The 12,428-nt window shown below is 44.2% G+C and overlaps 1 protein-coding gene across 5 annotated transcripts in view; it reads right to left on the bottom strand.

Moving 5' to 3' along the window:
- Positions 1 to 12,428, bottom strand: part of LOC6739146 (zinc finger protein 768) — a 30,268-nt gene that overhangs the window by 9,400 nt on the left and 8,440 nt on the right. Inside the window, exons 3-6 of one of the 5 annotated variants that reach the window (XM_039294209.2) lie at positions 2,134 to 3,022; positions 1,309 to 2,068; positions 528 to 725; positions 79 to 467 (exon numbers count right to left, since the gene is read on the bottom strand). In XM_039294209.2, the coding sequence (XP_039150143.1) occupies positions 79 to 467; positions 528 to 725; positions 1,309 to 2,068; positions 2,134 to 2,598 (1,812 nt within the window). In that variant the 5' untranslated portion in view covers positions 2,599 to 3,022. Of the gene's footprint in view, positions 1 to 75; positions 480 to 527; positions 726 to 1,224; positions 2,069 to 2,133; positions 3,023 to 12,428 lie in introns of all 5 variants that reach the window. The other 4 variants (XM_039294207.2, XM_039294206.2, XM_039294205.2 and 1 more) reach the window with 4 other exon arrangements.

Raw genomic sequence — 12,428 nt, forward strand, 5'->3', positions numbered from 1 at the left:
ACATTAAAACTTGAGTTCTCCATTTAAATTGATTTTGAGAAATAGAGCCTAAGCGGGCTGAGGCCAGGCTACAACTACCTGGTGGGTACGCGTGTGCTGGTCCAGGATGGCCTTCTGCCGGAAGTCCTTGCCGCACTGACCACACTTGTACGGCTTCTCGCCGGTGTGGATGCGCAAGTGCTGATTGAGGATGGTCCGCTGGCGGAAGAAGCGCGGACAGTACATGCAGCCGAAGGGCTTCTCGTTGGTGTGAATGCGCAGGTGCTGCGTCAGATGCGACTGCTGCCGGAAGCGCTTCCCGCACTCCGGACAGGGGTACGGCCGCGACTCGATGTGGATGCAGCCGTGTTGCAGCAGCGTCGTCTTCTGCTTAAACTCCTTGTCGCAGATGGGGCACCGCACGTAGAGCGGCATGTTTGCCGGTCTCACGCCGATATGCTGCAGCACCTCGGGCAGTATCTTTTGGCCTGTACGAGGATCTGATTAGAAGGTAGCCGCCTCCAAACACGCCTCACAGAAGTACTCACCCTTGCCGTCCTTGAAGTAGGAGGGGTAGTGCATGCCACCGCTGCCATCCGGCGTTCCCTGGGAGTCCTCGTCGTGGTAGCCGCCGCCCGTGCCGGCGATATCGCCCTTAGTGTCGTTGTCCTCGCCAGGGAAGGGTACATCCGAGGGCCACAGGGTCGGGTGCGGCCCGTTCTTGAAAATAAGGTGTGGCGAGACGTCTGTTGAGGGGACGTGTTGATCCGCAATGTCACATGGAAGTAATCAAGCGAAAGAGGCTACTGTTAGCAGCGCTTAAACTTGGCGCGCAGCCGAGATACAAATTTTCGAAAAAACTGCCTAGCTTTCAAGTTAATAACGGAATTTTTTGGCTGCCGATTGGCTGAGGCGATGGAAAAGTTGCATCCTTGCTCTCCTTACTTAAATTATTAAGCAAGCTGCCTCGAAATACGGTTGCTTTCCGTCTTTGCGCTCAGCCAGTCGGCGAGCCAAATAGGTATTTCAATAGGGACAATTTCGATATTCGACCAAAAGTTCGCTCCATTGCAGAGGGAACAGAATTTTGCAGGGAAATCGGTTGCCAAAAGGGATGAGATAAGCCAAGCTTGTGGACCAGCTGGCTAACCGGGGTCTGATCTAGCACTACTCCTATCTGATAAACTATTCGAATCTGTATCTGCATCTGCATCGGTATGTAAGTTATCTGTATCTGTCGCTCGCCTTGGTGGGTGCGCACATGCTGATTGAGGATGGCTTTCTGGCGAAAGTGCTTGCCGCACTCGGGGCAGGCGAAGGGCTTCTCACCCGAATGGATGCGTATGTGCTGATTGAGAATGGCGCGCTGCCGAAAGCTGCGCGAGCAGTATGGGCAGGTGAAGGGCTTTTCGTTGGCGTGGATGCGCAGATGCTGCGTAAGGTGCGACTGCTGGCGAAAGCGCTTGCCGCACTCGGAGCACGGGAAGGGCCGTGCGTCCGTGTGGATGCGGTCGTGCTGCAGCAACGTGCTCTTCTGCTTGAAGTCCTTGCCGCAGGTGAGGCACTTGAAGAGCCGCAGGTCGCTGTGTGGCTTGTTCTTGTGCGGGCGTCCTGGTCCGTTGCCCGTCCTGCCGCCGCTCGTCACGCCCACCGATCCCACTCCCACACTCGCTCCCGTCGCACCGCCTACTCCTCCGCTCCCGTTGGCTCCCGCACCGCCTTCATTGGCATTGGTGTTCGCTGGTCCGGCGTTCTGCTGACCGTTCTGCTGCGCCGGCAGCATTTCGGGAAGCGCGTAGGCTTCTCCGCCTCCGGCCCCGCCGCCTCCGCCAGACTGTTCCATTGGCAAAACGCCCTTGTTAAGATAATGAAGCGGTGGGAAGCCAGGCGGTGCCAGCATCCCCCCTTGCGGTGCCGCGTGGCGGGGGGCATAATAGTCCGGTGTTTGAAAACTGTTGCCGGGGTCACTTTGCGGTCCGCCGTTCTGCTGGACATGCGGGTTGCCCGACTCGCCCGCGTTGGAGCCCGAGTGCTGGGGGTCATTGCTGCTTTGGTTTTGATTGGGAGCGGTGTTCTGCTGGTTGGCGAGCTGTAAGAAGTTGAAAGGACTTAGTCGGAGCGTTGCTCAAAACTGCAACTCGAAGAGCAGCTCACCTGGTGGTTCATGGGGTCCTCGTCGCCTGCCCCGTTTGCCCTCTGCTGCTGCTGGACCGAAGGGTACGGACTCGAGGAGGGCGACACCTGCTGCTGGCGGCCATCGCCGCTGCCGTTGTCGCGGGCCTCCTGTCCGCCTCCCGGCGGACTTTGCGGCTGTCCCGCTGCCGCTGCCACAGCTGCCGCCTGGGCCGCTGCTTGCGCCGCGTTCTGCTGCTGCTGCTGTTGCTGCTGCTGGGCGGTTAGGTGCTGCTGGGCCTGTTGCTGGATGTTGGGGTACATCTCGCTGCCCCACTGGGCGGGACTGGCACCTATGGCACCGGGGTTCCGTTCAGCGTCCTGCGAGTCCTTGTAGAGCACGTATGGCTGGCCCGTGTCCTGGGTGATGCAGTACATTATCTGGCGCGGCACCTTCAGTCCGGCTGCTATGCAAGCCGCAAAGGAAGCCGAAAAGTTGATGGCCATTGCTGCTGGTTCCCTGTTCAGTTGGTAAGTGGTCAAGGAAGGGCTTCTGCTCTCTCGGGCTTTTATTTGTTGTGACCTTTGACTCTTATGACGTTTTAAGCAATTGCAAAGTGTCCTTTTATTGGCTTTTGATGCACATTATTAAGGGGCTTCTTGGCTCTCTTGGCTGTGCTGGGCTTTTCGCCACTGTGGTCTCTGCTGGTTATTTGTTTCTTTTCATGTTGATTAAATTTTAAATTCCTTTCTTCTTAAGTGTTTCATTTATTTATTTACGTTTATAAACTTCTTTGTCTAGTTGGCTCTTTCGCCCACCGAAAGCCGATACGTTTGCTTTTTCCTTTTAAATAAAATGTCACCCTCTCCTTGGTTGGCTTAAAATTGGTTTCAAATATGCTTTAATTGATGCGATTTTCCTTTGGTTCAACTGAAAGATAAGAGGTAATTATTCAAGGATGTATCGAGTTGGTTGGTTCAATGGTTCAACAATCCCCATTAAAGGCCAATAGAAGACCCAACTACTCGTAGGATGCTATGCAAAACACATCCATCCAAATCCCAACTTCACTTCAAGCCCACAAAAAGTGAAAAGGCCGACGACATTAGCAAAAATGTCTGGCAAATTAAAAACAATGAAGATCATCAACGGCTGATTGGGAGGAGTGGCGCATAAATGGACACCGCATGAGAGCCAGGCGAGTTCCTCCCGCCATTAAAATTCCCCCAGTACCGCCTGGCGACCCACAAAGCGACTGTCCACATGTTTCCTTCTTTGTTGTCTTGCCTCGCCGGTCTGTCTTGACTCACTTGTCTCCTTGGCCCTCCTGCCTTTCGTTTTTGGTTTCGGTTCGGTTTTATCTTTGTGCCGCGTTATTTTTGTTGTTTAACGACGATGACGACGACGTGCCAACTTTTTAATGCGGGATCAAGGTCTTGTAGAGCGTGCGCCTCGCACAACACAGGCACTTCCCAGACGCGGGTAGGGCACAGACATACACTTATACCCCCATGGCCCGGATGGTGCCTGTTCGCTGATCCACATCCACCATGCCCCATTTGGGACATTCCATACGAATGTGTGAATGTTCTATAGCCAAAAAAATTGTTTTATATTAGGGCGCTAGAGGAAATCCAGAACCAACTGGCGACTAACTAGGTAAAACAAAAATCAAGCTAAAAAGTTCGATCTTATGTATCGTTACGCAAGTAGTTTTATTAAAATCAGCATGAAACTTTCTTTCTACAATATTAAAATTTTTCTATATAATACATATATTCTATGGGAATAATCGAACAACAATAAAGGGAGTTGATTGTGGGTCTTAGAGCAGACGTTAAAACGCAATAACTTTTTTAATTGCACAGATTTCGATCTTCATTCGGACGGAGAACTAAAGACTATTTAAAATCAATGATGCTTATATGACATGTTATAGTAACAGCAAGTTAAATCTTTAGTTAAACCCATTGCTCGTATAGCAAAAGGGTATACTAGATTCGTCCAAAAAGGATGTAACAGGTAGAAGGATGCGTTTTCGACCATATACAGTATACAGCTGTGTTCATAAAAATAGCAGTGCTTGGCACCAGCGAGTTTATAATACAAAATTCCTATGATTTACAGTTTAATGGGCACATTTTTTTATAATATCATTAGGTATTTAATTTCAAATAATTCAACAAATGCTTCACATTTATTTCTTCAATAGTTTCGAAAATATAGATTAAAACAACATAATAGGCAGAAATTCTGGTGTTCACTGAAATAGCAGTGCTATGAAAAAATAGTAACAAAATTCAACTTGACTAAATGTGTTAATTTGGGTCTAATACTTGATTGGATAGCCTTAACCTAACCAGCTCAGCTGGCGGCATGGAGTCTACCGGATCCTGGCAACATTTAGGGGGAATTTCTGCCCACGCATCCTGCACAACGTCGAGGAGTTCTTCGACACATATTGTTAAATGTCCCCCCCACAGGTTTTCAATCGGGCTTAAATCGGAAGATGGTGCTGGCCACGGCATTACATCTATTCTATTTTGGGTGAACCAATTCTTATCCGATGTGCTTCTGCGTTTCGGATCGTTATCATATTTGAATGTCCATTTTAAGGGCATATTTAATTCAGAATATGACAGCAAGACATCACTAAGTATATTTGCATATGCGTATTGGTCTATAATACCATAAATAATATGTTATGGACTCATACCATTGTAAAAAAAAACAAGCCCATACCAGGATTTTAGGTTCACCATGATTGAAAGTATTCAGTGGGTGTTTTGGGTGGTACTCCGTGTTTGGAGGTTGTCGCACATACTGTCGTGTAACTGGAACTGGTTCCACTGTCCAAAGGATATTACGCCATTTGGAGATTTGTCACTAGACTTACGTAGATTTTAGCGAAGCTTAGCCTTGCCTCAATATGCTTCGGGCTATGTAGGGGAACCTTTCGTGGACTCCTCGCACTTAAATTTTCATTCAGTAGTCGCCTCCGAATAGTAACTTCACTGATTCCCAAGTTGAGCTCAGACTTCACATTTCCACTTATCATTTCTTCTCATTTCATTTCCCAAAATCTATCGATTTTGGTTCGATATTCCATTTCCAGCTGAGTAACGATTATTTGATAATAGGGGAACTCGACTAGAGCATTCTCTCTTGCTTTGAATATTTTATTTTGCGTATTTACTTTTTCGAAAGACAATTTAAAGCTGCTGAAGAAAGCAATGCATCGATTGAACACGCCTCTTAACCCAACTCCATGTGGAGCAGTCCCAACCAGGAATCGGAAACCGAACATCGGAAATCGGCTATCGAGTGGAGGCGACGCAGACAGAACCATGCTACCTTGAACTCGCGATGAGTACATACGTACTCAGGGACCAAAAGGCAGTCGGACTGGGTTCTCCAGCGATTGCACTTCGCGTCAAATGCATGCGATGCACAAGTATGTGCATACATATTCGCCATCGCCGCCGCGCGCTGCTATTTGTGAGTTGTTGCGCTCCATTGGCAGAGCAACAGCATCTGCAATTTATGCGTTCGTTGTCGTCCCAGGTCGCCTTTCATTTCGATTCCGCGTCACACTATCTGTAAGCTCGCACTGTTTGTTTTGTTGGCGGAATTCTCCTTCCCCCACATCCCACTTCTCCTGCCTTGCAAGCGGTTCTCTACTGATAAAAAAGGTCTAGAAGATAGCGTTGCTTTTTCTGGATCTGTAATTTACCAAGGACTTTTGGCTGAATATATATGTAAGTCACATGGATTCAGCTCAAAGAAGGAAATTTGAGAGTTAGATGTTTTTGCACTATCTTAACTTTGTACGCAGTTAAGCAAAAGTCTATCCAGCAATTTAATATCACAGAAGTTCGAGGAAAATGAAAAAACTAAGGAATAATTGTTTTTATTATCTATATAAAAGTATAGATTTAATAACTACTGAATTTTTAAATGTATCTTCTTATAAAAGGAAAAGGGGTTTAAAGGTCAGAGTTTGCGTCGCAACTTTAAGTTAATATTTGTAGTAATGTTGTAATGTTGTGGTTGTAATATAATTACAACTTGAGCCGCTCATTCTAATGAACTTGTTTTTATCTAATACCTTTATCAATATAAATAGCTCGTACTCCTCAATTGATTAATGAAGTTCAGGCGCAAATTTGTATAGATCATCTATATGTCACGTTCGACATGTCACGCACCGACACTGCGTGATGAACTAAGGCATTGTATCTTAGTTTTACAAGTTAAGCATACAGCGTACAATAAATAAATAAAATATATTACATATAGTAATAGAATAGAGCCAATAACACCCCTTTTTGAAGAGTTGATGAAAAATTCCTAGAAATTGTGGCATGATAGTATGATATCTCGCATTGAAATAACTACTACTGATGCTGACCTTCTTGTTCGTGTAACTCTTAAAATTTGAATAACTTTTTATTTAATTATGTGATCTAAAAAAAAAAAGTTCTTACTTGCACAACCCGAATTTCCACGTGCAAAACATTTTAAATAGATTTGTTTAAAGTATTGTGATTATAATTAGCTTTTCAGAATCAATCAAAATACTTCTCCACCTCCAATTCAAGTCCTTACATATTCGTTGTAGATGTATTTCCAACCAAATAAATCTAGTTTGATTTGTGCATCTTTATAGGAGGAAAGTTCGAGGAATTGAAGATCGACGCTAAGTACTTGTGTACTCCATTTTTCGACCACTTATCGCCAGCGAAATTTCTGGCTCAGGCTACGCTGCAAGTGAAAGTTGTCAACGAGCCCGTCTCCAGCTGCAGCAGCTGCCCCACCCACAAGACGTGGCCCGCTTAAGGGGGAGAATGATATTTCAGTTTCTATTTATATTTGAATGGCGTCCAACAGCGAGGCAGCCAATGGCGCCGCAGCTGATTGCCAATGGAGAAGCTAGCAGAGTTGCACTCGTGTCTCCGTCATGTGCATTGGCATTGCACTATTGTGCAGTGTGAATATCCGTTTGCTGCAGCGTGTGTCTTGAGCTTAGGCCGTCAGGTGTGAAGAAGGTGGAGTTTGCCCGCAATTGCCCGCCCAGCTTTGCTCCCATTACTCGCTGAGACTGCATCGCGTTTGGCTTGGCTTCACACTTATTATACGCATATGCCTACTACGCCAATTGGCCCTCAAGATCTTGAACAGTTGAAAATGCTGTAAAACAACTAATTTTTACTCTTATATTCGAGTTTTTCGACTACCAAATACCCTTTACTTAGAAGGTGGGAATGCAAGTTTTCAAGTTCAAATAACTTTTTAAATTTTATCGTCTTTTGGCATATCTATAAAAACGCAAATGAAAATGCAAAAATAAGGCTTCAATTAAATAGATACAATTAAATAGAAATTGTGGTTTTATACACGATGTAACGTAACAACAACATTAGACTTTAAAGTTAGAATGAACGCTTTAGTACTTCCCTCTGCAATCGTGTTTTTATCATTAATTAGAACTGGAATTATTTGCGAAGTGAAAAGCTTTAAACTTTATAGATTAGATTTACCTTCCAAATTTTTAAAATGAAATGTTTTGTTACTAATTTTTCTAATCTTTACCGTATGAAAATCTATATTCGCTTTAAAATTTAAGTATTTAATTAAAGCACCGCTTCAGTGGTTTCCAAAAGGCGTGTGCGTATGTACATATATATTTACAATAGGAAACCTTTGTTCCAAATCCCGAAATTGAAACTACTTCAAGGTTAAGGCAATGAACAGAATTAAGCAGAGTACACAAATTGTCAAAAGTCTAACGCTTGTTGCTGCACCAACAGCCACAAAAAATGAGCGGCAAAGCATTTTGGCGTAATTTGTGCAGCTATCTAATTCAATGTACAAAAGCTCTGCCAGCGATACCTCCACACACACAGAAATGACGAAGAGAGAGATCCACATCGGCGATGGGTGGGTGCGGGAAATGCGGGGGAGAGAGTGCACAGCGAATTGAGAGCGGGAGCACGTAACTACAGCGACAGGTATACAGATGTGAGAGTAAATAAAGGCAAAAAGAAAAATAAGGCAAAAAGTGACTCACGAAAACAGCAGAATGGGCATTTTTGTCTATTTTTTGTTTTGGAGAGCGTTGTGCGAAAAACTTAGCAGCTTTAGGTTATCTGCGTAGCTTGTTTTTTTTTGCACACCAAAATAATTGAACATAGCAATTCAGATAAGCGCTCCAAATGCTATGGCAGTTCTCCAATGCGGATTAATATCCCGTGATAGCTTCCAGCCCTGAAAAGGGTACGTGGAGATTCGCAATGCAATACCTCGACTGTGGCACATACTCATGCATTTAATTGGCGCCCAACAGAGCAGCTCTGTTGTGTGACAACCGACATTCAACCGGCAACGAAATCATCGCAGATCTGAGTTTCACAGCACGCCACACATGCATTAGGAGTTGGAGATGTACACATCTGTTAGATACACAAGCCGAAAAACGAAAAGACTACAAAAAAAGTACAACCAAGACAGACACACACGAACATACAATTAAGTGATTTTGCTTGTTTTATTGTTAAACATTTTGTGGATTTTAGTTTTTGTGCGAAAACCGTTTTTGCTTATAATTCATCATATTCTTTTATGGCCTGACATTCGCACACACTGGCGGAAACACACACACAAATGTGCTTCTCTTTTGGCCCGCCCCCAATACCCCCACCGACACTGCTCACACACTGGCGCAACCCAGGCACCAAAAATATAAATGAATTCAGCCCCAGGGAGAATTTCGCAAAAAATCGGAGAGCAAAAAAGCAAATAAAAATTGCAAATGATTTGTGGCAATTTTTGTTGTTGCTCTCGCCTTTAGTTTTGCGCTTCTGCTTTGGGCTTCTCTGCTCATTAGTGCCGTTTTGTGTTTGGTGTGTGCCCCTTCCGCGCCCCTTCATTCCTACCCCCGGCGAATTTCCTTTGCATTCGTCAACATGATTTACGCGCAAACATTTTTAGTTGTGTATCTTTAAACTTTTAGTAAGTTTTCATTCATTTTTCGCAAGCTCTGCTCTTTGGCTTTCTTTTCTGGGTGCATCCCCCCATTCGGTAGAATCTTAATTGGTTCGGCTACCGAAATCGGGGTTTGAAACTGCTTGTTCCATCTGGATAATCATAATTACGTGGCGTCTCCAATATTAACAATAGCGCGGGCCAGGATCTTCGGAGTTACGTCGCCTCCCACATGAAAACTGACTATTCCAGTTCTGCTCACTGCATCTAGACTCGTGCCCATGGCTAAGAGCACCCAAAAATCATCCAGTACCTCTGGGGGTTTGACATACTGTGACGGTGAGTGTATACATATGTGACCCAACGACTGTATTAGTATGTATACAGGGTATAAAGACACTAACCTCAAAATGCTGATTGCGGCAGGCAATGGCACGACTTGTCGAAGCTCGGAACGAGGGAGCCAGAGGAAGTAGGGGCGAAAAATTGCAAATTGCAACGGGCCGCGAACACAGGCGCAGGTCGCAGCGCACACAGACGCACGTGCTCACACAGACACCCCCGAAACGAGCCGAAATTCGCATAGATACCTCTACCAGTGCAGCAGCGTGGCAGATACACACAGATACGCAGCTGCAGTTGCAGTTTCAGTTGCAATGTTGCAAATAGCAAACTGCAGACGATCGCGAAATTGATTGCGAATCTGCTCAGTGGCTTTTGTTGCAATTCCAAAGGGCCTGTACACTTTTGATTTGGCGGTTCTTCATCAAACTTCTGTTTGCGCGTTGGACCCCAGTCTTCTGCTTCCTCTTTTCATTTCCCCCTCTGAGGGCGACGTTGCGTATACGCAGTGTTGCACTGCACGTAAATTAAGCGATGTTTATTCAACACTTGCCCTCCTGGCGATTGTTTTCTGTGCACTTTTGCGTTTTATTTCGGCTTATGTCGCTGGCCGACGACATTTTTAGTTATTTTTGATGGCTGCTTCACAAGTTCTCGACGGGAGCGCTCTCCGCACATGTACGTACTCTGTGTACAGCTTTTTTATTAGATGTCGGCACGAAAAATCGAACAAAATGCCAAAAAATAACAAACCGAACGCGAAGCCAACGCGACTCTGAGTCCGAACCCGAAACGAGACTCAACGCGACTCAATGCGACTCAACTTGACTCGCCTCTCAGCGATGCCTCGTCGTCTGAACGACTTCTCGTCTGCTGGCGTTGTGTGTCTGTGTCTTGCCTCTTACTCTTTCTCTTTCACTGTCTCTGTGCCTGTTCATGTGCCTGTTTGGGTGTGCGGGAGCATAGCGCGTATTTAGAATGGGAGTCGCCAACCGTGAGAGGACAGGGGCCCCATCTCGGAGAGCCTCTCTAAGCTTTTTTAGCCAAAACATTTGCGAATTTTTTCAACTTTTTGCCGGCGAGTGAGCCTGCGTGAGTGTGGGTTCAGCGCGTCTTACACAACCGCCTTGGTGTTCGTGCAGTCTCTCGAAAAGCTCGCTCTTTGGCTCTATTGTCATTTTCCAAGAGTTGGAGCAGCGAAGCCGCAGTCGCAGCCGGCGTTGCAGTCCTTCTCTGCCGCCATAATTTCTAATAATCTCGAACTTGATGCACTTTTTATTTTCTGTATTAGCAAAACATAATGTCCCAAAACATCGTGTGGTGCCCAATTATATAGATATGTGCAGATGAAAATGTATGTACATATACATATGTATGTATTTAACACATCTTTATCAAACGAAAAATTTTGAACTTCAGGCTTAGAAGCATGACTGCACTAAAAACTCTCTCTAACCAACAACATATTTATTTTATTTTAAGGTGGGGCTGCAATTAAGGAAAGTGTTGCACCTTATAAACAAATCAACTCAGGATCAGCTTCGCTTCCTAAACTTAAAATGTGCTTGGACTTGATGTACATATGTATGTACATATATTTATGTACATATTAATAATGTACATATATACTATGCATGGAAACTTTAATAATTTTAGTTCCCACTATAGATTATTGAGCCCACAAATTAAATATAGTTACATTGTTTACAAAATTCACCTATAACAAAATGTACCTATAAAATATACATATTACTCCACCCTAGAATCGTTGGCCCTGATTTACCACGTCACTGAGGACTGCAGTCTACGCAGTAAAGTAAAAAAGAACAAGGTAGCAAAAAATTAACAAAAAAATAAAAAATTGCATACCGAGTCTCAGAAAACCTATATAGTTCGAATGAAAAAGCATACAAATTTGAAAAGTATAATCTAAGATTAAGGCTGATAAATTCCCATAGCCAGATTTTGATGGAATTTCCTGTAAAATGTGTGGCTTTGGAAAAGTCGCTCCAGCTTGTAGTTAGCTTGTCTTCCTAATCTCGAAACAAAAATATCCAATTTTCGTTTTAACATTAAAAGATTAAAATATTAGTCATGCTTATACTAATAGCTTTTTTCCTATAAAGAAGAAGCCAGTTGATATATCATTAGCATATAATATCCGGCCATAGTTGGAGGTAACTTACATAAACTAGAAAAAATATCAGCAATTACATACATACGTATCTATAGGATTACGCTTTAAGAAATTGATTTTAACCTATTCGACCGGATGATGCCCTCGCAAAACCGGATAAACCTTAGGACCTGCTGACCAACTCTGGCAATTCGAATATGGAACTTAACCTACGATTCTCCAGATTCAGATTGCAGGCACATATCGTTCCAGAAATTGCAATACTCATTGGATTTCGCAGCTTTCCGGGTTAAAAGCGGCTTCCCAGCGACTGCGACTGACAGGTGTGGCGTTGCGGGGGAGGGGAGCGAAGCAGGGGCGTGTTCACATAAAAAGTAAAGTATTGTATGATGTGTATGCATTATTGTATAAATAAACAGCGCTCTTTTTGTTTTCTCTATAAACAACAGAAACAAATCGAGCAGATATACTAGTACCCCTTCCCGCGATACATTTATAAGTACATACGTATTCGGTGCTGACATCGTGTATTTTGCATTTTTTGCTGGTTATTTACTTTCGATTGCGTTTTGCTCTATTTTAAGGTTTTTGCATCGCTGCAGAAAGCGAAAAACACGAAATATTACAAGTTATTTTTTATGCTGCTCGAAAAAATGCATTCAAAATGTCATTACGAAAGAGAACGAAAAATGCCCAAAGCCCAAGATGGCAACTTTCCTTGAGATGGCCAAGAATAAACGACAGATACAATTGTATCTCTCAGATGCGCTTTTCTTGCTCTTTTCTCTCTGTTTGTGCATCTGGTGTGCGGTGTGTAGTTTAAATTTAGCAGTTTTTATTGCATTGTTGCCAAGATTCCTGCTACCCTTCATC

The sequence above is a fragment of the Drosophila simulans genome, chromosome 3L (assembly GCF_016746395.2).
Source record: "Drosophila simulans strain w501 chromosome 3L, Prin_Dsim_3.1, whole genome shotgun sequence".
NCBI classification, from domain to species: Eukaryota; Metazoa; Arthropoda; class Insecta; order Diptera; family Drosophilidae; genus Drosophila; species Drosophila simulans.